Source organism: Neodiprion pinetum, chromosome 1, assembly GCF_021155775.2.
Source record: "Neodiprion pinetum isolate iyNeoPine1 chromosome 1, iyNeoPine1.2, whole genome shotgun sequence".
NCBI lineage: Eukaryota > Metazoa > Arthropoda > Insecta > Hymenoptera > Diprionidae > Neodiprion > Neodiprion pinetum.
The window spans coordinates 433,186-458,832 of NC_060232.1; the positions used below are offsets into that span (position 1 = coordinate 433,186).

Sequence of the window (25,647 nt, forward strand, 5' to 3'; positions counted from 1 at the left end):
GTCAAAAATAGCATTTTGTTTCATCGTGCGAAATTTTGTTTGCAATGAGTTTGTCGTTTGGAGTATCTAAAGCGGAAACATTTATACGGTAGTGCTATAAAACAACTGGCCATCAAGCAGAAGCACTATTTTCATATGGAACGAGAACGGTTAAGATCTGGAAATAAGTTTGAAACTTTGAAGTATAGAAAAGACGTTGCTACGTGACACGATGTACATAGCACAGTATTGAGCGACCTAGAGTTTCTCAGTCCAACGAGGTCTACCTGCAGGTGAATCGATTATTTCGGGGAGAAGGCCAAGCCTTTCCTCGGTGAGCGACCGGGCATAGTTAGCGATGGAGAGTCGTTCGGACAGTATTCGAGAGGCCTCCTCCATTTCCTCGGCTCCCGTTCTTCGGGGCAACGCCACTAACCAGAACCTTAAGAGAAATTCTGGAGGGAGTGTCGAACTCTCGGGCTCGCAGGCCGATGAGAAGCATAGTCCGTCCCGGGTACCCAGAAAGTTCATTACGAATTGGAGGCAGGCCTGTGATCGAACCAAAGACAGAACAAAGGAGCTGTTGAAGAGGTGGCGAACGATACCAGGCCAGGAAGATGGTTTCAACGAGCCCCCTGCCAAGGAAATCGACCATCCCGGATGGAGTGTTCATGTGTGGAGTAAGTCGACTTCGTGCATTTGCTATTTCCCACTCGAGATAGATTGATGGACAGATAGATCGATGCTACGTATATTTGCCAACACAACATTACGGCGAGACAATCCTCTGAAATCAACGATGTAAAAGTAATCGGAAACAGGAATTTATAACTCGCAGCGACCTGGGTGAGCAGGTTTCCAAGTGACGAGAGCTTGGCAACGAATGAGATGCCGACGAAAGATGTTGGCGCGATTCAGAGGTTAGCACCGGTTCAGCGTGACAAGCTTGCCCATTTTTTTACATATCTTCTGGACCATAGGAGGACCGGAAGCGTCTCGAAGAGGGACTTCGAACTTCTGTCCGAGGTATGAGTCCACGGCGTATTTCGGTTCGTAGAAATCATCGAGGGATCGATAAGTGCCAGGTGGATTAGTTTTTACATAACACACGCGCTCCACCTTCCGCGAACTTGGTATAGACTTTAATTTCGCTGTATCAATGTAATTACTGTATATTCAATCAGGTACTTTCCGCACGCACTGACCTGTGTCAACAAGCGAGACCATATTTCGTTGATTACGCGAGGATTTTACCTCGAATTTTTATTGATATAGTTACAAAGTTCCTTATACTTATATGCGTGTAAAATATATGGATACCTATCGATTAATTTTGAGTTTCAGAACGCGTGTCATCCGGCCCAAGTGACGGTATTAATTGCATGCTTACTGTTCTATCACTATCCTCTTGGATTCACCTGTTTATTTTCCATTAGCAATCACGTGTTATTTGTGTCTCAGGGGGCTTGTGCTGTTCATCAATACCCACCTCGTATTCTGCGTGATTACTCTTCCCTGAAACACAGTTAGTTATTTTACAGAACACCGTTTGACGTTCAAGAATTTACTTTTCCCATCCTGCAGTATTATTCTACGATGAACGTTAGCGTCTTGGTATTAATAAGATGGTTTCTGTATACGGAGGTTTCGAACTGGACTTATTCCCTGTCGACGAGGGCTTTAGGAAATTATTGAAACTAATTTAAAAAAGGAGGAAAAATGTCTTGAAGAGAAAACGCTTTCCCGCCTTTTAAAGGGTTCCTTCCTTATTGTATCTTAATGTAAAGCGGCTGAGGAGGTTTGCGGACTGGTCCAAAAATAGTCCTGAATATCTACGGCTGATGGAGATCGAGCAGGGGCTGATAGAGTCTATAATAAGCCGAGACCTCGCAGCGAGTGAGGATGATAAGCAGGTGGACCTTGAGGACTGGTTGAATTGGTGGGCTCAGAAAGTCGCCCCTCCAGGAGGGAGGAGTTTCAGCGATCTCCCTCTGTGGGTTAAGGCCTTGCCGCGCGTCTTCTTCCTAGCCATAAACACTTCGGCAACGGGGAGAATCACCAAGGATGAAATTGCCGCATTCTACAGCTTCGTCGTCGGGTTCGATTCCGATCGGATTAAGTCTTGCATCGATGTCGCCTACAGTTCGATGACCTCGGTAAGTCGTATTCACCAAATACGAGGCCCGTCGTAAGTTATACCTGACTCGTAGATACTCGGTTTAGGGCCTGTTAAAATATTCCACATCTTGTATTTGCGCAAGGACTATATTTAATTATATCACTGCTTGACGAGTTAAAGTTACGCTCTGCAACTTCACAAGGTATTCAAACCTCCCGTGAGATAATGTTCATGATTGCTTAGAATGGGGACCATCCGCTGGGCTGGACGCAGTACCAGCTGGTTTTCGCCAACTTTCTATTCGGCCGGGGGCCCTTCGGCCCCGGAGAGCATCTCCTGGGCATGACGGAGAGCTGCGTTCTACGTGCCGAATCGATCTCCTTTCCAATCGATTACTCGGCCATGAACACCCCCGTGGACAAAATGGAAGTTTACAGTCCTCACTGCAAGACAAATCGACGGAGCGTGATTGTATAGAACGAAGTCTCTCGTCGATATATAGTCACAATTTTTCATCGCTTTACAAAATACTCAAAACGAGATTATACAGGTAGATTCTGATATGTAGATTTCTTCCGAAGATTAGCTTGCATTTATTGACCATGGGAAAATTAATGTTGATCATTGTTCAAAGTTGACGATATTTTCTCGTTACGCTACTCGTTATCTCAGTATAGGTTCTACTTCCTGGCGTGTGGAATTCGTGAGTTAGCCATCCATATGTCAAATTGTTCCGAATCACTTTAATTACAGTCAAAGTTTTCGACGATCGATAGCAAGAACCTTGATTTCGTATCGTATTGGATATTTGTTGAAATTTACTATGCATAACTCTTATTTTACGGCTATGCGACAGACGTGTCTGCAGCCTGTAACGAATAAAGTGCCTTTATGAAAATTGTCATTGCTTCACGGATATTGCCAGACGTTTATAGTTAGCAAGAGATGATTCTGGCCGTGCCTTCCTTTGAGCGCGAACAGAGGCTTGCAGTAACGAGCGAGATTGTGAGGAAATGCTGATACTATACTAATATCATCCTGAAACGTCGATTAATTTTAAAAAATAATGTATGGGTACTTTTACAGGTCCATGAAGACAAGTTGATAAATGAATAAATATTAAGAAAACTCATAAATTGTTTGCAAAAAGAGTTAAATCAGATTGTTTTCTATGTGGCCCATGTTTGATTTCATTTAATGGATTTAATTTATCGCGAGGAAATATTGCATTCTATAATTTACCACTTTTCTATACAATACACATGATTACCTCGTAACGCTTCGTTTTCACATTGATTTCATCCTTGCAGACTTGGTATTTCAGCTCTACGTAATATCTGGCGAAAAAGAGGTCGAATATTTCGCAAACAAGGGGGGTAAATTGAAGTCATGAACCAAACGGAAATCGGTAACGATCCGCGATGGATCTGTACGCGGTTTACTCGAACGAGAGTGACAAGCGCGAAGAAACCCCCTTTCGTATCTGTAGCTTTGAAGTCGAATTCAAGAGTCGTTTATTCCGCAGTAATAATTTTTTTTACTGGCTTAACGCGTAATTTGTCAGTGCGATAACCTTAAGTCGACACCAGTAATTTTGTACCTATCAGGTTTGTGCTGTTTGTGCTTGAAGGGAAAAGTTTTCACCTTCAAGAATAACGATATATCTACACAATACTATAGTTGATTTCACTGAAACCCTTAGAGGGAAAACGCACTGTATTTTTAAATTCATAATTCGGGATGCGACTAAAGAGCAGAATGGGTATCGGTGTAGAATTTATCGTCTCGATCTAACTTAAATTTTAAAAGATCTTTTCTTTAGAAAATGCTAAACTCGTACATAGCACCTGTAGCGCAATAAAGAATTGGAAGGTATGAGATAAGAGATACGTGCATATAAAACAGGACATGGAAAGATCAAGAGGCGAGTGAAGTAATTTATTACACGTATTTATTTAGTAATAAGCTTTACAGTGGTATTATTCATGCTTATTTGCCGGATTGCAATAACAATGATGCGATAATATACAGCTCAGCAGTTATAAACCTATTCATCCATTCTCCGTATCGGATCTTTTAAAGTCTCGTTCAGTTTTGACCATTCGCGGTTTAACAATTAATTTTCACTAATGAAATATGGATTCCTAATTGTTGTTGAAAAATTCACGGCGCTGAGCTTTGAGCCGACACTCCTCGGGAACAATTTGCGAACAATTAGAAGCTGTGGTCTTGCTCACTCGTTGGACTTTACTTAACACCTTACTATACTATGTACAATACGATTTGACAAACATACCGCTGAGAAATTCATTTCAAAACCTGGTCGAATATTCATGTACATCGAAAACTTGTTGAAGTGAAGGATCAGTATGATATCAGATGGTGTAACAGTCAACGATTCGGTTAACCAGGCATAATATACCTTACATAACTCGATCAATTTCATTTTTCTTCTTGCCCGTTCAACGTTCCAGAGTTCCCTCGTTATAGCTAGCAAATTAACACGAGCTTAAAATTGTGTAGATATATGCAGTACGAAACTCTGTACCAACATATATCTTTATGTATTCGTATCAAAATCATTCACCGTTGGATAAAAAAGGAAAATACTCCTCTTTGACGTTTACTGCATTGTTGTATTCAAGTGTGAAAGCTACTTTATGATTTTTCCACATACAGGCTAACCTTACGGTGCGGTGGTCCGGTCGGCCGTAAATAATTAGCAAGTAGTAACGTCCGAATCGCCGGCATGAGTAGTACGAACCGTGACCGCGTCAGCCGTCTACTGGTAGCAGTGGGTCTGGGGTGCGTCAGACAAACAGTTGCAGTAGCGCGATCGGCGTGAGATCAGCCAGACTATTCGGTTAATTGTAACGTCGCATCATCTTTTGAACTACTCGATCCTCTTTTGTCACAAAGAAAGAGAATAACGAGAGTTACGATAACCACGCTGAAAGTGCGATGTTGAGTTACCGTCAGAGCATCTGCTACGATTTTCAGATGGACGTTTTGGTGTATGCGGTGTGGCAAACTTTGTGTTCGACGATATCTCGAGAACGAATGGATGGATGGTCTTCACTTTAATCGATGGGGCTTTGCTTGACATAGAAATGTACAGATTTTGGATCCGATCTGTTCCTGGGTATTTGACTTACTTGAATAACAAAATTAAAAGATAAATGCAAATGTGTCGAAAATGGATCAACGGATCTGATGATTTTGGTTTCAATCGACGCGTCTCTTTTCGGCTTGCATAAGAACTGATTAAATTTTCGATACGATCGGCCCAGTAGTTTCCGAGTTATTTTAAATAAAGGAATAAAGAGAAACAAAATATTTCATTAGGTGACGCGCTTCTCTACAGTTACGTTCTAGCCATTCCCGGCTCGATGATTTTCGCTACGTTGAATGTCTATAAAATTAAGATACGATCCGCGTGGGCTGGCACTGGTAAAATGATTATATTTCCTGCTCCGAATTGAATCCATATTGAGGGTGAATCTGGTTATGAATTTCAAACTCTCGGGCCTTATATGTGCATACGTACGATTTACCTACATTCATATCACATCCCTGCGTTTGGGAAGCACGGGTATGTAAACGATCGTGATCAGTGAACATTCGGTGACCGTGGGCTATAGCAAATCCTGCGCTGGTTACTTTGTTTGTCGTTTGATTTGCGGAGCGGATTTTCTTGAATTATTTCCGTTCATTATATATTTCTCATAAGCAATGAAGTGAGTGCTACTCATCGCCTCACCTCGTATTCGTCAAATTTTTATCGTTTTTGTCTGTAGAATATTACGAAATTTTGCTTCATTTTTGAACACCGTCGTCAGCAGACTGTTGTTTATTGATATTCGGTTGTTTATTTATTTGAAATGTTAATTTTTGTACACAAATGATGTACAATAGATATGTGATAATGTCTGGTGATTAATTCAGCTTGAGCATTAAACGAGCTAGATGGATTCATCAGATAGTCGTAAATAGGTACTCTAGCTCTACCTTGTGATTTCGAATCAAGACCTTTATCAACGCAGCGTTTGTCTCGACGAAGCTATATTGTAACAATTGTTCATGTATATTGTATATCTTAACTTTAATAAATACCATATTTTTTTGCCAGAGATACAGCAAAGCATTGCTTTTTATTACAAATTGATAATCAATTTACGATAAACGCAACAAACTAGCAATATTTAGTTAATTTTCAAATTGGTCAATATTGTACAGTTTTAGCCAAGTATATCAACGAAATCGTATAGTCTACATAATATTAACACACACGAGTTGATTCTTATTTAATTCATTTCAAATGCCTCCACGTAGTGTTAACTTCGAATCAAAAACCGCCATTTCTTCAAACATTTTTAATTAACCTTGACAACTGGTAATGTGCATACAATATGTATAGTGAGAATATATCCTTAATAGGCGGTATACCTGTACAGTTTCCTCATCTCGAAATGCCTGTTTGTCAAAGTTATTAAATAAAGTCAGCTCACCAGTCAATGTACCTACAAGAGAATCTCCTCTTTGCAGTGCGACAGATAATCTCGAAATTTCGTACCATATCTTTATCTTGTACGTTGGTACGTGATTTCTCATCAGCAAGGATCCTCGCTGTCAACCTAGGAAGCTTTATTTACTCACTTTAACTCGTTGTACAGAAATAATAATTGACCGAGTTGCGAGCACATTGGCTATCTTCTTGTGGCCAGATTATGGAAAATAAGTTGACTGTTTAGAGACACGCTAGGGGGTGTTCCACCGAAGCCATTCAGATGTCAATATCATTCGAAATTATTTCCCAATCTCCGAAATCATTTTGTAATTCCCGAAATGACACTGAAATCGGTAGTATTAGAATAAAATTCTGTATTAGCAATCATCAAGGTAATTATTGGTAGTCATGAGAAATTATTTAGGATCACAGGCATCTCTTTGTAATCTTAAGAAATTATATGAAACCTTTGGAACCATGAGAAATCACGTGACAAAATTAAAATTTAACTGTCAAGTAATCTCTCGCGATCACTCTGTAAAATGTAAGTAATCACGCCGCGAAATATGTAATCAAGGTGTTAATTTTTGCGTCGGTAAAACACTTGTTTTTTTAATAGGTATTCTGAGAATGCAGTTTTCCGGGCATGCGTTACGGCTAGTCCGGAACCTCTCCTGCAACTGCGATAATTTTTAGTTTTTCGGTATAATTAGACCGTGGTATCTGTCACTAGATTTTGAGAAGACAGTATTTTCCGCAGAATAGAGGACAGGAAAGGGGCGAGAACGAGGAAAAAATTTGAAGGATAGAGAGATAAAGAAGTAAAGTATAGATTTATTCGAAGTGGAATCCCTTACGCCCGGTGCATGTACTTGGTGAGACCGAGCTGAGACGGAGTCTCGTGCAGGTTCCTGAGAGGATCCTGATTGGGGAGCCGCGCTGGAGCTCGCGATAACAGTAATTCCTGAAGAAATCGTCCGCTCGGCTGCAGTGCTGGACCTCCAAGACCTTCGCGTGCCGTGGGGACCAGGTCCGGGTGCTTTGTTAGCGTGTCGGAGAGAGACGCGATCAAAACGTCTGAAAAATAAATCGATTGTTCTACGCCTTATTATCTGCTGTAACAACGAAAAGCGTTGCGAGGTTCAAAGCTCCGTATGGTCGAAAACCCCGAACGTTCAAAAATCCGAATTACGGACTCCGAACATTACCGACCTTCACTTATGCCGTGAATTCTTTAGCGCATATATGTGAAGTTCGACAACACTCGGAGTTTTGACCAATCGGAATTTTGACTGTTCGAAACTTTGATCCGTACCCACGTATGCCATACTAGACTCGTCTGTTTCCATCATTACATCATAAAAAACAGTCTATAAGGTCTTCAAGTCTATGTTTCTGAATATCTCGCAGGTATTGGAAATACGCATTCTCTTCTTTTGTTGGTCGATCAGTCATATAAGTATATCTGTGAGTTATGCTTACCAAGGATCTTCTTCTCCAGGGGTATGGAAATGCGTCCTTGGGCGGCTTCCGCCTCGAGAAAGCTGGTGAACTTTTGAATAGCTTCCTGTACCTGAGCACTACCTAGAAAATATTATTCAATAATTTTTTAGGTCATCGTCCTGAATTCGCAGCGTTCAGCTGGGGCCCAATTCTCATATCGCCCCATAGCCAATTTCACGTGGAGAATAAAGCTTTGGCCAGTTGTCTGAGAGTTCGAATAGAATAACTGCAAGCGTCATGACTGATGGAAATCCAATGTCGAGTGATCCGAGAATCTAGCTGTAGGGTGAAAGTATAAGTACGACCGCGCGAAAACTTACCTCTAGCGAGAGATTGGGCGAACATGACGTTGGCTAGCTGATAGATAACTTCCTCAAGAGTATACTGAGTGTAGAGGAAATCTGCGACGCGGAGTCTTTCCAGGAGTTCTTCATAATCGGCATCCTCCGGGAATATACCCATGCCAACCTCGACACCCCCACGGGCCCGAGTATCTTGGCTCGATTCTTTATTGATCAAGTTGCTGACTTGTATGTCTAAGAATACGATATATGAAAGTAGAAGCACAAGCGTTGTTGTTAATCAGCCTGATTGGACTATTGGAACCAGACATCCGGTCTGGCTAATTTTTACATCCGGAAGAAATTACTCACCGTTGACCGGTTCCATTTTCCTTTTCTCTAACGGCTCCATCATATCTTGGTATTCCTTAACCATCGCCCGATTTTGAGCTTGCATCTCGGCGTTCTCTAATGCCTTTTGAACACGACTTGTCCTCTCCTGCAATAAAAATTATCTTCATCCAACTCATGGACTCAATGTCTTTTTCCTTCACGTGATTATTCATCACTGGTGCACGAATCGAATGTTTCGTAAAATACCACACCTTGTTCTGAATGTAGTGCGCTTGCAAATAATCCAGGTTGTACTTGACCTCCTGTAGGAAAGCTATAGCTTCATCGCGCGTCATCTGTGTAGAGAACGAACCAATCAACTTTCGAGAAAACAATGATTTTTTTTTCTTCTAGAGGTACGTTATATCGTATTAACGGGCTAGAAAGTCTAGTTCTTAGAATAAAAAAGCACAATGTAGCGTAACGCGCTCACCAATCCCTGCTGCAGGAATTCCTCGACGGCCAAAGTAACTCCCTTCTCGTCTCCGGTTCTAAACACGTACTCGGCCATGTCCATGGGTGAATACTGGGCGTTAGCGTATGCCGCCAATTTGTCCATTCTCTCGATCTATAAGCCAAAAATCACAAGTACGTCGAAGAATAATTGAATACGTTAGGTGAAGAAAATACCTACACCTAATGTAAAGAAAGCGTTGAGTGTCTTACGGCGTTTGAAAGATCCCGAGAGGTGTAGGCCCGCCTCTGTCCGTTGAACGTCGGTTGTCCGGGGGACTGGAGGGCGGGAGGAACGATCGAGTCGGCTGGAACCGATCCCGAAACACCGGGTGGCGTCGGTGTGTTCTGGCGCTGGTGTTCACCGTGTATGACCTCCGCTTGACCCCTGGGAACTAGAGAAGGCGGTAGCGGTCTAGGGGCCGAAGTGACTGACGCCGGGGATTCGCGAGAGACCCCCGTCTCGTCGGCTTGGACCAGTGATCCTGAAAAAACAACTATTCATTCCAAGGTCGACAAGCTGGTTGGCGAGGAACAACTAGCACCGACAATGAGACAGACTGGCATAGATCGAAGCTCTCCTTCTTACAGAAATGTATCCAGATCGAACGGAACGGATCCTCGGACAGGACTTGCCCACTACTGGAGTAGATAAATGTTGAATTGCGAAGGGTATGGAAATTAGGGGTTTCGTCGAGGTGGTACTGCCGCTTAAGGAATGAGTTAGCTAGCCCTTCCAAGTACACACCGCATTTACACGTGTCGACAAGCCGCTATCTTTCAGAGATTCAAGATTCCCAAATGAACTTTAATGCGAAAGTACCCATGATTTAACCACATGGATACTGCTTGCCTGAGCTTCTTCGTTCACAAGTATGAAGTAATCTGAAGAACTAATTGTAAGTTTGAAATGAATTCAAGCAGAACTTTATTCCGTGGTATAACGTATCGAAGGGCTGCGGTATACCCCAATTCTTCTTCGTCAGCTCCCCACGTTCGAGGTTCAACCACCATAAATCCAAATCCATTCACGTGTGTATGCATATTGGATTTGCATGCGTGCCTGTATGTCATACCGCGTATTGTGCGCGGTATACATACTAGATAATCTTTTCGTTTACTTCTTCCATTTTGTGGAGGGTGAAAAGGAACGACGTGTTCTATGCCACAACTCTGGAATGTAACGTCGGCGGGGACGAAATGGAAGTTGTACGACAAGATAAGCTCACCGGTATTCTGGGGTGAATTTACCGCAGCGGTGCGATTTGCCTCGGATGCCGCGGCCGCGGAAATCGCAGCGGCCGTTTTGGCTACCTCGGCTGCATGCGCAGCGGCCTGTGCTTTCATTGCTGCCAATGTGTTTCCTGAAAACCGAAACATTTTTCGTCATCACAATGTGTGAAATGTATGGGTGAAGCAGCCAAATTATATAACTGTAGGGGGTGGGAACTAAACGAGCTTATCATTCGGTAATCATCCCTCATTAACGGTCCCGCGTCTTTTCATATTATGCGTAATAGAGGGTTCTTAAAAAGGACATTTTTGAATTTCGACTGGCCCCCCTCCCCCCCAAATCGGTTTCGCATAATTCAAAAATAATTCCCTAATTTTTCGGATTTTTATCTCAATTCTAACCCGTGCTCCAGAGAGGGTGGATTCCCCCATTCGATCCTTTCAGGGACACGTTTGGTATAAGGGTCGTTTTTTGGGTCGCTCATTACGAATCTGAACTGAACATTTGACAATTGAAAGTGGCGGATCTAATATGTTGGGCCAAAAGCCTAAAAGTCACTTGATATTGCTTGTACAATTATACATATTGTCTAAAGGCATCCACGGACACCGGCCGTGGATGAGGGAGGAGAATATTACGTGAAGTAAACGGGTACCGGGTCAGTGAATCCGACATATTGGGCACGCGATGCGCAGCGCGTACATTGATTATCGAAGACCGTATACATAAGAAGTGGACAGCCTCGGACAGACTACTATGTCAGCATGGAAAGTCCGATGAAAAAATGTTCGTGAAGAATTGGCTTCGATGGAAAACAAGGGAATCGGGAACGAGGGTGTTCGTTATTGCTACTATGTAAGCGTTATCTTCGGGAGCACAGTTCTATATACGTACAGGTATATAGTCTCACGCCCGAATAAGGGCTAAAATAAGCTGACTTTGAGACTTACCGATCGAATGCTTCAGGGTCTGCAGCTGCTCAACATCCGAATCCTGGAAGAATGTGAATGGGAAATATCAAACCTACCGCACACCTACTGTATGCCATATGCTTTAATGTCAGTTACTTCTTAGTTTTTTCGCCAACTGCAACCCAGCTAGTGGATTAAGAGTTATAAGCTTTTCCCTTTTTTTTCGTCCCACAATGTGTCACTCGGATGAAAAAAATGCTTCCGCGAAAATTTCAACCGCGCTCCCTCTGCATCCCCGTTTATCTCAGCCTTCCCCCACGGGGAGACATCCGGGTTCATAATCTAGTCTTCCATGGTATCTTGGTAGGTGACAAGGTAACGACAATTATGGCGCATTGGCGCCGCCCCAGTCTCTGCGGCAACAACACTTGACTTTCCTCAGGCACCCTCGAAGGATGTCGTTAACAAAGCTACACCCAAGTGATCCTGAAGTTCTTCTCGGCAAACATATTCAAAGGAAGGCGGAGTAGCCGGTGTTATTAGATGAGCGTCTCGTATAGAGTTTCTTTTTTCCTATTCTTAATTGCAAGGCGGCATAGTTTCACTCAGAAGTATATAATATGCAGTGAGATTTGATACATCGCGATCGTGACCATATTTCTTTCTTACATTTTTACGAAATATTGTGCTTAAATAGCTATTTATCGATTTGAAAAAAATGCATTCGTCCATCATTCGATTGCATTAAGGTGCTCGGAATGTCATGTTTATTCATCTGTACTCCGAAACTAAAGTTTTGCCAAATTATATTTTACTTGTATTCGGTAAGTTCGGATAAACGGTAAGTTATGCCATATAATTTGTTTGTCATACGTGAGCGCATGCATTCTTAATTCGAATGCGAAAGCAGTAAAACGCTCGAAAGATGTCACGATAGCATTATACTCGTTAAGCCGATTATATTCACGCGCGCCGTCGACTCGTTCTACGTTAAAAAAAAAAAGATTAATTTATTCACGAATATTCAACCGGCACTAAATTCTGCTCAAATTTTATCTTCACAAACAGTTCGTGTTTTTAACAGACCACGTTTCGCCGTGGTTATAAGTACATATAGTGCAATGTATTTGGAGAAAGCTCGGTTAGAATTTTTCGGAATAAAAAAGTTTACAAACACCCCATTTAATCGTTTGAATTTCTGTATAAGTAACTCTGGGAAGGGATAAAATCTTTTCCTGGATCGTTTATATAGTTCACCGAAAATGTAGGTACTGAGAACACACAGGCTGAGTAAACAGTTGCACAGACAGTAATACTTTTAAAAATAATGCCGCAAGCTAAATGAATTCAGTGAATATCAGCGCAAATTAAGGGTACACGAGTACAATGGTTACATCCATATAGAATTTCCCGTGTCAGCGCAACGCCAAGTTATACTTATACGTCGACTCTTTACAGCCGCCACCGCGAAGAGAGTATAGAGAGATAATAATAATGTTCTTTAGAACATTTTGCATATCGTTATATCTCACGCAGGTTTTTCCCACAAATGTAATTTTCCCCTCTATTCCTTTCTCTATCTATCGTATAAACGTCGGGTGCTCGCACAGCACTTCCATTTACTGTTAAATGCACACGTCGGATATTTAAGATCTAGTCCGTATCTTTCGTCCGCGGAGTTCATTCATGGGTATAGAAGAATGAATCCCGGTTGCCTGGGAGACTCTGATATAGGTTGGTAGATAGTCCGATTGACGTCAGAGGCTTCTGCGCGTCACCCACAATACAGCCACCCGCTCGTCCCGAAGGAATAAGGACTCGGCCCCTCGATGCTGAATCTACTCGCAGGTGGGTGTGGTGTATATTGTACGTCAAGGAAGCGTTAACGTACTTCGCGACGACGAGTCTTACAATCAGAGGCGCATTGATCGTAAAATTTTGTTCTCAACATCGGTCTAAAGTCGATCTTGGTCGAACTTCGTATTCAATCCCGAGCTATTTCCTTCTACTTTCAACATTTTTAAATTATCAAAATTGAACTTTCGCTTCTTTAAAAATTCGATGGCGTTGCCCTTCAATTTTTCGATCTTTCTATATTCTAACCTCCACCCTGTCGTTCGATTAACAAATTTTTCTTATCTTTAAACGTCTACCAAAGACACGGATATTTACATATATATATAATGAATGTGGAATTTTAGGGGATCCCCGACTCACCTCGTGTACATTGGCAGCTGGCGTATCTGAAACAGAGGAATCGGAATGTAATTTAAAAATATGATGAAGGTTTGTAGGTTTGTAGGTTCGATAAGGTTGTCTGCTCAGGTATCAGATCGCTTTTTGTTGAGATCTTTAATAATATCTCGTTGCAGAGCTGAGTTTCAAACTTGATTGTGAGGGAAGGCGAGTTTAATTAACAGAGAATACAGCAGCCAAGGGAGTGCTATTTATTCAACCATTGAAATAACAAGCCGATGCAAAACTGAAGCGAGCGCGGTATTGTTATTACTAACAAGCGAAACAATGCTGGGTAATAATAATTTTAAGTAGAGATCGACTCGACCTGGTCTCGAATGTGCATGAGGTATATATTATTTGACCCCCTTCGTTGATACTCTAGCTGGTAGAAATCTATCATTGTACAATAACATGTGTCTGCAGTGCATGCAGATTGATGTATGCGGTGGTCGATGGCATACACGTGCATACTGTAGCTTGAATCGCAAAATGACACGAATAGAAATATATTTCAAATTCCGCATACGTGCACCCGACGTGATGTTACGGTCCGGATAAATGGATTCAAGCCCCTCTCCGATTTCCTGTACTCTCCCTGTGTTTCTTTCTTCTTCTTCCGTGTACCATCTCTCGCTTTTTTCTTTTTCCAACGCATTGGGATTAATAAACAGTATCTATCTATCTATTTGCCTATCCGCCTATCCGCCTATCTATTTGTCTCTCGTTCCAGTCCCCACGCCGACAGCTCTCTTGAATTGATCCCACCTGAAAGGAGATAGAGAGGACGAGATAGGGGAAAAACAAGGACAAATGAACCTGGGAGGGTAAAAACCGACACTTTTGTGGAAATAAATCTGAAATTGGCGAGCGATGCGTGCAATATACGTGGGTTAAAAGCTCTCCGGGCATAAACGCGATAGCTGTGAACCGAGAGTCTCGACGTCCCGTAGCTCGCGACTCGCCTCTGTTAATTCCCTATTGAAGACTCCCGCAGGGCGATCTTTTGGTCACCAGCCACCATTATTGGCAACCGCGTTATAGGTTATATACACAGTAAACGTTCCTGCGGGTAAGGCAAGGATTTTATAAGCTAGCCGCAAGTTTGTTGCGACCGTCGAAGCCGCGAATGCTATTTTAATTAAACACAACTGCAACGTCTCATATTTAATTACTGCGAGGGTCTATCCGGTACAACAGATCGTTCACAATATCATCAAGATGTTAACAAATCAGTTTTCTTCCTTTGGTCCTCGCTTATTAAGAGAGATGGGCGCACAGCTTGGACGGTCTAAGATCATACCTATTTTTAGGAGTTTGTTTTTAAAAGTAAATGAAAACTCAAAGTGCTGCAAGTGTTTTCATTTTCTTTCAAAAAAAAAAAAAAAACTCCTAAAAATACGTACGATTTTAGACCGTCCGAGCTGTATCCTCTCCTTGAATCGCTTGTATTTTCTAACATATTCGACGAATAGCGTGTTTCATCCCCTCGCCTGTCTGAAACGTTTCGATTTATCTTACGGCGGATCTGAAGGTGTTTGTATTGGTAATTCGTTGGTGAAAATTTACATACAAGTTTGATCCACAGCAGTGTTGTTGAATTTCTCTCGTACCTAGTTTCAGTTAAATATTTACCCACGCTCGGTCCAATTATTTTTCTCATGGACGCGTTTTTCTGTATCAATCGCGGTTTGAACGATCAACGGAGATGCGGAAACAGATGGGGTTCAATAACCAATTATGCGATTCATGTTTTTTCCTTATCAAATCCGGTCGTAAATACTTCGTCATGGGCGTAAACAATATTGCCCAGGGATGGATTCGGTAAACTTCAGATTCCGTAAAAGCGGGATACTCCCGTCCCTCAAAATTGCGAGGCTTAAAATCGAGTTACGCCGTTTCTACCCGGAATTCACGAGACGCAAAGTATACTTGGCAACAAACACCTCGCAATTATTCCGTTATGCACGCCATTAAAATTCTTGCCAGTTTTCAATGACGACGCAAAATCTCCTTCCTCGGGTGGTTCACCAAACTGTTAGCTCAATTGAATACAGAAAAGTGCTAGAGCCAAAATCGTTATTTTATCTACAATATGGCAACGAAAATTCTCACGGCTTACACGTAGGTATCCACAGTTGGAGGTTGAAGTTGACTCGGAGGATGTTCTCAAGAGCTTGGGAAATTCGCACGACGGTTGAGACGTATTAAAAAAACTCAGGGGAATTAGTTTTCGCAACGAGAAAAAATATCGAAAATAAGCAGTTCTGAATGTTCTGGAAATGAAAACAGAATCGAACAATACATTTTGGTAACCGAATCATCTGATCAAGACCGAGCCTCAATTTTGTCAAAACTGCGAATCGTGTGTAACGAAAGTCACGAATTGGCGATTCCTTACTTTTGCAAACTTGTTTCTAACAAAAAAAAACGTTTGTCTTCAAGGTGTCTGATAGACACGACCTGACCCCCACGCGTTATCTGAGATTTTTCACAACTCTTCGAGTTATAGTGGTAAATATACTTACCACCTATTTTATATCCATTTTTTTTTATATTTCGAGAACTTTTTAACATATTTCTTTGCGGTTTTTTGCTAGTTCTGACAGTATACCAATAGGTTTTCTATACTCGAAAGTAACGCCGTGTAATGTAAATTATTATTATTGGAAACAAATTGATTGAGAAAAATCGCGAAAATTGAAGGAACATCACATTTCCCAGAAACTTACCCCTCTACACATGTACATTTTTTACGTAAATTAACAGTTTATTGGGTCGCTGATCTGAAGTCAGATTTTGAAAATTTAGTGTAGCGAATCCAACCAGTGATCCCGAAAACCCCCGCATAGAATTTTATGACCGTATTCGATCAAATTTAAAATTTTCGTCCGCCATATTGGATCTGCCATATTAAAGTTTTAAAATCTGATTTCCGATTCGTAATCAGTGACACCGAGAACCATAGGATAGTATCTTGTTATAAAAATTGACCAAGCACAATAATGTGTGACCCAAAGGGTTAAACCCATCAAGTTACCACCTAGTGAATTTCAATTTTCGGTGTAATGAAACTGGGGCGAAACTTTGAAGCTTCCGCGTTAATATTGCGATACCGAAGTGAAAAGGTTCGGTGAATTGATCGAGGAACGATATCGAACTTGGATGTATAACATATATCTACTACAATGTACAAACCATGCACGCAGGCATAATACACCTATACATTATTGTATTACTCTGTGTCGTACAGCTGACCGTATCGCATACACATATACGTGTTACGTAGATATATCTACACACGAGGGTCTGTGAAAGTTAATTTGTCAGCGAGGCGTTCCGCTAACGAGATCAGACTCTACGACGCGCGTTGCGCTCCAAGGTTGTGCCTCAAGGTCGAGGCTCGACCCTCCGCTACACGCAACCATGAAACCATCCGGCTACGTAATCATCTCCTATCTAACACTAATTGAATATCGTTTGTCGCATCGATTTTACCTGGAACGATGAAATTTTTACTCTGCATCGCGAAGCTGCGCATATTAGCTTACGATTTATGGACTGCACGGCAGCTCTCCGTTGTACAATTACTTACCGCGATCGCGTCTCGCGTGAATCGCTTATACACAAATTCGGTCGAGGTTCCGGTATAAAAAAATTAATTTGTGTGGCTTCATTTTTTTTACCCTAGATCCTCGATGCGTGCCACTCTGGCGATTTTTTGGCGATATTGTCACACATATTGGAAGACTCTGTAATTTTTTCATCAAAAAAAAGGGTCCTTTTCGAATAAAAAAATAATTTCTTCCTTTTTTGGTAAAAAATCAGCGTTACCGGAACGTAAAATTTTTTTCAAAAATTCCTCTCGAAAGCTAACAAAAAACTACAAATTTTATGTAGAGTCATTTTTTTTCAGTTACTTCGAGTTTCCGAGATATATTCATTTGAAAAAAAACGGCAATTTCTCAAATAATGGATTAGAAAGTCTGAAAAAAATTCACATAGAGTACCTTTTAGTAGTACTTTGATATAACCAGTTATAGGACAGATCTGAGATGGTCGAAAAAAAAATGGCCGAGTTGACGGAGAATCCCTCATATCTGACGATGGATGCTGCTATTGAAAATCCGTGTATGATCGGACAGGATACGAAGACGAAAGGGCAGACAATTTTTTCCAATTCCGATCCAAAATCTCACGTCTTTTTCGACAGCTGTGACATATTTTTACGCCGGAGGGTTTGCGTTGTACGACACACCTGATGTTATACCTACCTTATTTGTAGGCAAAACTTATACGGAAGGGACAGGGGAGATTTGTTCGCAGCTTTGCGACATTTGACTCCGCTTAAGATAATGTTCTTTCCGTTGAAGATATCGCGCATTATACCAGAGAGATTTCACACTCGCTGCCCGTATAAGAGGAGAAAAGTTATTCAAGCCGCGCCGACTCTGACGACGAGGTGGTGGCTCTGAATTTAAAAGTTACTAGCTGTAAAACCCTCGTTTGCTAAAGCTCGCTCGATGGGCTAAGCCTTACTGTCAGTAGTTTACCACATATTCGTAAAATAGTAAAATTTGACTGACTACCTGATAATTGTACTCGTATCCATCGTAATATATAATATATATCGTATACATAATAGTCTACCTGGAGAATCTCGACATCTGGATAATGACGCTGTAAATGGATATTCAGTATTGAGAAAATATGTATCGCGAATCACCTCTGTCTGCATGCCCTTAAAATAAAACAGGTGTATCGTTTGAAATTTTTCAACTTGTTACCGTAAACGATGACGTTGAAGTGTACCAAAAAGAGATACGATGAATATGATTATCCGTATTTATTTATTAATACACATGATTTATTTATCAAGACAAAATAAGTTCTCACTCCTAGAGCCCAGGAACTACGGAGCGCGAGTCCTGAAAGTCGAAATTCACCAGGTAGACGACCTGGAGCCCAGGAACTGCGAAGCGCTCGCCCTGGAAGTCGAAATTCACCAGGTAGACGACCTGGACCGCAGTACCCAGGAAATAGAGGACCCGGAGCTCGAAATTCGCGTAGCGCGTTTTTCGTACGTCTTCTCTACTGCGCGTTCATTTCCGTACTGAGGAATTCTGCCGACTGATTATCGTGGTCGAATAATATAAGAGAAAAAAAACTTTCGGTGACGTCAAAATGTAATTTCTGAACATCCGAAATTTGGGTTTCGAACTTTAGTACTATGTATGATGATATATGATGTATGATATGGTGATTTAACCGCCCTTGTCAAAAATTTAATTCACCCTCTAGGCTTATGGATGCAAAACGGTAATTAACAAGACAGTGGAAAGGCCAGCTGATGTGTAAATTTTCCATGCATAATTCAAAATTTGTGCGTCCGAGTAGATTGTGAATTATTCTCAAAGGTTGGATATCGCACAGAGGAATGCGCGCGTATCGTAAAATCGTTACAAATCCGTCTCGCCTATAATATATTAATCCTAAACGTAGGTATGATTTTAGACCGTTCAAGTTGTACCACCACACCCTTTCACCCTAAATCTTTCTCACCGATGAGACGCCGTCGGTTTATCGCGTGACGCGTCAAGATGTTGCGAAGTCTTTCGGTATCCGTCAAGAGGGTTGAAATGAAAAAGAAGGTACGCTCGGTGTTCCTGTCTCAAGCAGCCCGCTCGGTATCAAATTGACAGGGTCGCACGGGGACGAGAACGTCGGGTTGCCTCTCGCTCTTTAAGTAATCGTGAAAAAAAGTACGAAGCCCGGCTTTGGCGTCGGTAGGCTCCGTTGAGTGCCGTGCCTGAACTAGTTTAAACGAACTCGTCGTCGGCATCCGCCTTATCACGAGTAGTTGCGAAAAAATAAAAATCTTTCACGTCTACAGCATTGCGTTACGTCGCGTTGCGTCGAGGGTACATTATATAAAATTTACGTAGTTCGTTCTCACGCGTTATTATACCGACGATTGGGTGAAATGATTTTTCTTCAAGAAACAAATCGTGCAACCTAGTCGATTTAGCTTAATTTACCTTCATGTATATCAGCTCGAGTAGTAATGCGAGACCGATTCTGGATACAGATTCCTGTACCGACGTTGGGAGTGTGAGTAAAATGTGAGAGTCTGTATCCAGAACCGGCCTCGTATTACTACTAGGTCGCTAGCGGGGTAAATGTGAAACAATTATCCCAGTAATCTCACCTGCGGTTCCTCCCAAGGGTGCCGGATCAACGAATCTTCGGGAGAGAGTGAAGATCAGGAAGATCCCCAGGCCTGTGTTCCTCAGCGCTTCCTGCAGGCGCATTCTGCGGTCAGTTTGTCAAGTCGAGATAATCGGCCCGGGTCTTCTGAAATAGTTGTTGAATACATCAGTTAATGATTACGTAAAACTATGTACCCTATAATCGAGTGGAAAATATTAAGGATTAATTTTTCCGACAATTGCTGTTTACATATAATTATTAAACTGGAAATTGTGCGCATTCGTCAGTATTCGTGTAAGTAACACAGGTCTGCAACAAAATTCTCCTCCATCAAAAAAAAAAAATTATAGATATGATGGTTTTAACGCGCCGAACCATTATGTGTATTCCATTTTTAGATGTCTCCTATATATATATATGTATATATTATATATTACATGATATGACTTTTTTCTTGGCAGATTTTTGTTGGTCGATTCGCCGTGAAACTCCAATCGATGATACGAAAAGACAGAAAATTACAAAATAACTAGAATTATACAGGTAGATAGATTTTCTGACGATTTTAATGTTTAAACCTTCTAACTTTATAAATTTTTTTTTTTTTACATATATTTTTACCGTCATTAGTGTTTGGTTATAATTTGTGAGCAAAAATAGCGTTTAACATTAAAAAAAAACATCACGTGAAAAATACACGTGGTACATATTTTTTATTACTATATTTCGATTCAAGAGCATCAAATCCATTACGAATACGCACAATAATAAGGAGAAAAAAAAACGTTTTTTGCAAACAAATGTAATTGACGTCTCGCTACGGAGAAAAATTTTTCCCCGTATGTAATCAACCACAGTTCGATTCGTCGGTATTCAAGCCACTGTTTCGATTCTTATAATTACCAGCAATGCACCGCGACTGCCTTCATCTGGAGCCCTTTCGATAATTTTAATACCGATTGCTAACCTTGCTCCTTATATGCATGTACCCGTTGCTGCACTGACAATGAGCTTCTGTTAACCCTTTCATGTATAGGCTTTTCCGTACATACGCTTTACTTGAAATTTTGTGCACATAGACTTTTGGGGTCACTGATTACGAATCTGAACTGCAATTTCGAATATTCTATATGGCAGATCCAATATGACGGATAAACAAAAACAACAACAACAAAATTTTTTAAAAATTCTGTAAATTTTTTTGGTGTGTATTAAGTGTGTGCAAAAATTAGCGTCCGGATTTTTCTGGTAGGTTAGCAGGAAAGGCTTTTTTTCGCAGAAAAGTACGAATTTCGACCAATTGTTTAGCAATTGCTATTTTTATAATAAATAAATTAATAAAACTGATAATTGTCTTAGACTTAGAAATATTTCAGGGACCCTGTGGAAATAAAAAAATTGGCAGGAGTTCCCAAGAAGTAGTTTGCACAAAAAAACTGCACAAAGATAAAACAAAGGTGAGACGCTGAGCGTCCCAGCGTGAAATAAAGGGATAATTCTGAGTGCACGATCAGCGGTTTCGACACAGCGTTTCACTGGACGATAATTTATGATATTTTGGCCTATAATAGCACCTAAATACCTATGTAAGATATTTTCTGCTTTATGTTGGTATTCACAAAGAAGTAATTCAATCGTGAACTCTGTAGGACAATTCTCCTCAGACGTATAAATGTAACAATTATGCGATAATTCTCATGGTTCCAATTATTTACAGTTTCAAATTAGAAACGAAAGTTGTAACTCTTCCACCGTCGCTTCTACCTAGAAATTGTTCATCCCCGGAGAAACCAGTTCGGGTTTAGCACACATATGTAATATGCAGGTTGCGTTTATTTACGGCTTTACACGCTACGCTCCATACTCACGGAGGTATAATGTATGTATCCGCCCTTGTCAGGTAACTTCACTTCGAGTTTCGTCGAGCTTTGGCGAGTTTTTATTATTCTCAGAGGATCAGGAGTACATAAAAAGTCATTGGGACGTACATACAACGCTAACCGAGTTAGGCAGGATCAAAATGTGTAATACGATGCTTACGCCGGTGAAAACAGTAACTTTGCCGTCTATCGTGTACCGCGGAAATTTTTTTTACGCTCTTATTACAAAATCGAAACACCGTATCAACTCCAATCTTTCCGATGAATCGTGTAACAGTCTTCGCTTTCCTTTGGTAAAAATACTTGTGAAATGAAAGTCGATAAAATGTGGTTGTTGTTAAATTCGTATACGAATACACACACGCGTCGTAAGTTCAGTGCAGAGTTAAAGTTCGGGTTAAGGAAAGCGTTTGGGGGAAGGTTGGAAAATTTACAAGTCGCATATCTGGTTTGCTCTCTCAGCATGTATACGTTATGACCTATTATACCTACCCAAATTCCGGGAGTTCTGTAGAGAGGAAAATCGGGTGGGTAACCGTCGACAAGTTCGGAGTAGCGTTTTTCGGCTCAAAGCTCACCTGGCTGCTCTCGCAATTTGATAGTGTTTACCGAGTAACTCGAAGATTAACTAGGGAGCTTGTAATTACGCTCAAGGGGGCAAAGTTTGAACATGTAACCCGAGCTTGCAATGCGACTCGAGTAAAGATTAATCCGCGGTGAGCTGGTAGCATTAGATAATCGTGTATGTGGAAATGCGGGTGAAAATTTGCAAACTTGCTGAATCTTTGGATCTTTAAACTCATTGTCGTGAATCGTTATGTTGTATGGACGATGCGTCACACTAATTGTTTAATTTTCGATTCGCATTTTCACTCCAAGGAAATTTAGAGAGGACGATCTATAATTAATATAAACAAGTAGGCGGTCCGTGTATGGGTACCGTGAAAACAGGCCTCATCTCAAAATATCCTCGTCCTGTGACCCTTCTCTGTAAAGACCCGAAACCCGCAACGGGGAAAGCGTGGGTTATCACGAGCGAGTTTGCAAGCTTCGCTTACGATGAGACCGGCACTAACATTGAGTCGCAGAGGCATGAAATTCCTGATGTAAACAGAGGACTGCGACATTTTGTTTCTCCCAGACTAGCTGCGTCGTAGTCGTTAATTTGATTACCGATTACATTGACAGGATCTGCCTTCAGCTTAGGTATAGGCATTAAGGCATTTTAGCAGGATCACGGAATTTTCTTGCACTTCAACTGGCAGATGACGATGAGAAGGATTTATGCATTACATTGTTTGCACAAATAGCTATCGTAGTCGCTGGATTTTCTTTATATAGTTCTCATTGATGTAGGTATTTCTTTCCATTTAGAGTGACGAGAAATATAAACCGAGGTGAAAGAAAAATTTTCCGAAGACTGATGTAGCTCGTTGTTGGTTTGCCGTTACGAATATGGGACGATCAATCTTCGAAGGTATGTGTCAAACATTGGATGGGAGTCGAAACTACGATCCTCCTCCTTCACCCTCCTAAACCTCTCCGCAAAAAATGTTCTCTACTATTTTCCGTGGAAATATGATTGAGTAGAAATCAGTTCATTTGTTTTCATTTTCGCTTGCTCCTTCGATTTACTTATTAATTGTCTAAAAATTGGCGATACTATTTCACTCGTCTATCGCGTGTAGCGATGGCCATTAAGCTAAAAATAATCGGTAAAACTTAATCAATTAATCGATTATTTTGTGTTTCTTCGAAACACTGCATATGAAGCCAAAGTTTTGTAAATTTCATCATGTAGTCTTGATAGCGTATTTTTTAAAAAATAATTTATAGTTTCATTCAAAATATTTTTCAATTTCAGGTGAATATGTTAATTTTTCATTTACTTGTTATATCAAATAGGTACTTATTAAGTAAGACAATGATAATAATTGATACTCTAATGACATAAATTGATGTTGTGTTGCATCGTTCGTGGGAGTAAAAGCAAGAACCGATTGCGAGGAAAAATAATCTATTATACTCGATTAATCGGGAAAAAATAATCAATTTAATGGAAAATTTAATCGAAAATCGATTAATTTTGGTCATTCGTAAATACGCGTGAACCACGCGAAATGCTTTGCAAGATTATTGAGGGAATTCGAACCCACGTCTCGGATGACGAAGACAGGTAGGAAAAATCAGCACCAGCACCATTAGTATGAATTGCATATACCGTATAGGCGTAAAACGAATTCAAGGCCTCGACTTACCCGGTGGTGTAATAATCCTTCACGAATCTCGTTATCTCCGAGCGACTCGTTACGTAAATCCGATTAGAAGCGGCGCGCAGGTTGGTTTTTGGAACGAATTTACAAGTCCCCTTGTGTTCCCTGTACTGTACACCAACCGCTGCAAGACCGGTACTTTCTTACTTACATAGATAGATGTGTTCAAGAATTCCTTTCAAGTTTGGGAAATGATGTTTCGTTCATCGTTGAAATGAATCAAATTATACCTGGGTGTCTTGTAATTCTCTCGAATGCTAAGATTGTACGTTCATTTCGCATAGCGCTTAGTTTTGAATGTTTATTCTAACGTAATATAAGAATTGAAGGAATCTTTCCGATTTTGTCTACGACGGTTTGTATAAACTCGGCGAATTTTCCGTCCTGGAAAATATAACCCAAGATGTAAGCTGGAATAAGTTTCAACCTTATGAATAGAAACCAAAATTTTCTCACTAATTTTCACAAGTGTATGTACCTCTTCGTCTTCACTTGCTCAAATACAAAACACGATATTTAAGTATTGCCCATCGGGCTAGACTACAAAATACTAAAACTAATTTGACCATAGATAAAACGTAAGAAAAATATTCATCAAGACTTTCTTTCAGTTTGGGATTTTTATATACAGCTTGTAACCTTCTCTTATTTCTGACCAAATCCTACGATTGTAAAGTCTCACCGGGATCATGAATCCGACTGTGTGTAAAGCCTTCGAAAATCATTATTTTCAACGAATTTTTTATACTTATGAAGAAAATTGGTGATGCTTGGCATATAACTTTAAAAGTGGTAGTAAAATGTTCGCCTGGCCGTCTTCCAAAAGACTTGAGAATGTCGATAAAACCTGTCCCTTCTAACATGGTTTCTCCTTTCAACCCCAGACGAATTTTGGCATATTACCGATTATGAGTAAAATTCACCTAGTGGCCGTACTACGGCAATGACCAGGAAAAACGGACACCTATGGAGTATTCAGTCGGCGTTTGTGTAAAGTTAAAGCTAACAACAAGGAAAATTGATTGAATTTTCATTTTGAAGATAACGAAAGCTACCGATAAGAAGCACATGTCCCGCTCTCATCAATTTCTACGCACACTGCTAGCATGTAGGTATAGGTATATGGTGGTCGAACTGTGTTTCATTCGCATGCTGCGTCTTCGGGACGTATAATTATCGATTGCGTAATGCACGGTATACCTGCGTATAGTTAATATCACTTTTAAGTACTAGTTTAAAATTAAGGTGTGTCTCGAGGATGTTTGCCGGGTGATCGAGCAAGGATGAGTTTTCACCTCAAATTGCGAATATATGTCACTAATTTCGTACAGAAATTAAATATTGCATTGAGATACTTACGATTAGCGTGGACGTATTTCGTACGTTTCTCTGAAAATTCTCAGTCTGTGCAAGTCCGATACGATCCCGTATGTCGAGTTTGATAATTGTGATACGTCCGAGAGGATGATTCCGGAATAACTTGAGGTGAAAATGTCGCGACGAGTCTCGTCAGACTGTCGAAGAGACGGTTGGCGCGAACCTTCCTCGACCACGTCGTCGTCCTGCGCCGTCGCGATCGATCGACGCCGCCATCCGCCGACCCTTCCCCATCCCGCCGACGCCCTGAGCCAACCCCCGTGTTTTAAGCGACGGAGAACGAAAGACCCGC

The 25,647-nt window shown here is 41.0% G+C and overlaps 2 protein-coding genes across 5 annotated transcripts; one reads left to right on the plus strand and one right to left on the minus strand.

Annotated features, from left to right (window-relative positions):
• The first annotated feature begins 227 nt into the window (after positions 1-227).
• On the plus strand, positions 228-4,685 carry LOC124221467 (uncharacterized). Its single transcript, XM_046631536.2, has 4 exons — positions 228-659; positions 818-1,005; positions 1,767-2,135; positions 2,342-4,685. The coding sequence occupies exons 1-4, from the start codon at positions 338-340 to the stop codon at positions 2,573-2,575; spliced, it is 1,113 nt and encodes a 370-aa protein (XP_046487492.1). The 5' UTR covers positions 228-337; the 3' UTR covers positions 2,576-4,685.
• LOC124221411 (uncharacterized) lies at positions 4,033-25,515 on the minus strand. Of its 4 annotated transcripts, XM_046631397.2 has the most exons (13): positions 25,338-25,515; positions 23,964-24,102; positions 19,824-19,969; positions 13,598-13,623; positions 11,420-11,462; positions 10,465-10,599; positions 9,449-9,720; positions 9,216-9,350; positions 8,995-9,078; positions 8,762-8,888; positions 8,429-8,644; positions 8,088-8,189; positions 4,033-7,682 (listed from the first exon to the last, which is right to left on the minus strand). In XM_046631397.2, the coding sequence occupies exons 3-13, from the start codon at positions 19,924-19,926 to the stop codon at positions 7,459-7,461; spliced, it is 1,467 nt and encodes a 488-aa protein (XP_046487353.1). In that variant the 5' UTR covers positions 19,927-19,969; positions 23,964-24,102; positions 25,338-25,515; the 3' UTR covers positions 4,033-7,458. The 4 variants fall into 4 exon arrangements, with proteins under 4 accessions (XP_046487353.1, XP_046487362.1, XP_046487347.1 ...); XM_046631406.2 differs by lacking the exon at positions 23,964-24,102 and having other exon boundaries at positions 19,824-19,966; XM_046631391.2 differs by lacking the exon at positions 23,964-24,102 and having other exon boundaries at positions 25,338-25,514.
• Between the last annotated feature and the right edge of the window lie 132 nt (positions 25,516-25,647).

Coding starts and splice junctions, on each gene's coding strand:
- LOC124221411 (XM_046631406.2), bottom strand. CDS start 19,926: ATGCGCCTGCAGGAAGCGCTGAGGAACACAGGCCTGGGGATCTTCCTG. Junction 10,600..11,419: donor GACCCTGAAGCATTCGATCG/GTAAGTCTCAAA, acceptor TTCGGTTTTCAG/GAAACACATTGGCAGCAATG. Junction 9,351..9,448: donor CTCGGGATCTTTCAAACGCC/GTAAGACACTCA, acceptor TTTGGCTTATAG/ATCGAGAGAATGGACAAATT.
- LOC124221467 (XM_046631536.2), top strand. CDS start 338: ATGGAGAGTCGTTCGGACAGTATTCGAGAGGCCTCCTCCATTTCCTCG. Junction 660..817: donor ATGGAGTGTTCATGTGTGGA/GTAAGTCGACTT, acceptor TATAACTCGCAG/CGACCTGGGTGAGCAGGTTT. Junction 1,006..1,766: donor ACTTCGAACTTCTGTCCGAG/GTATGAGTCCAC, acceptor CTTAATGTAAAG/CGGCTGAGGAGGTTTGCGGA.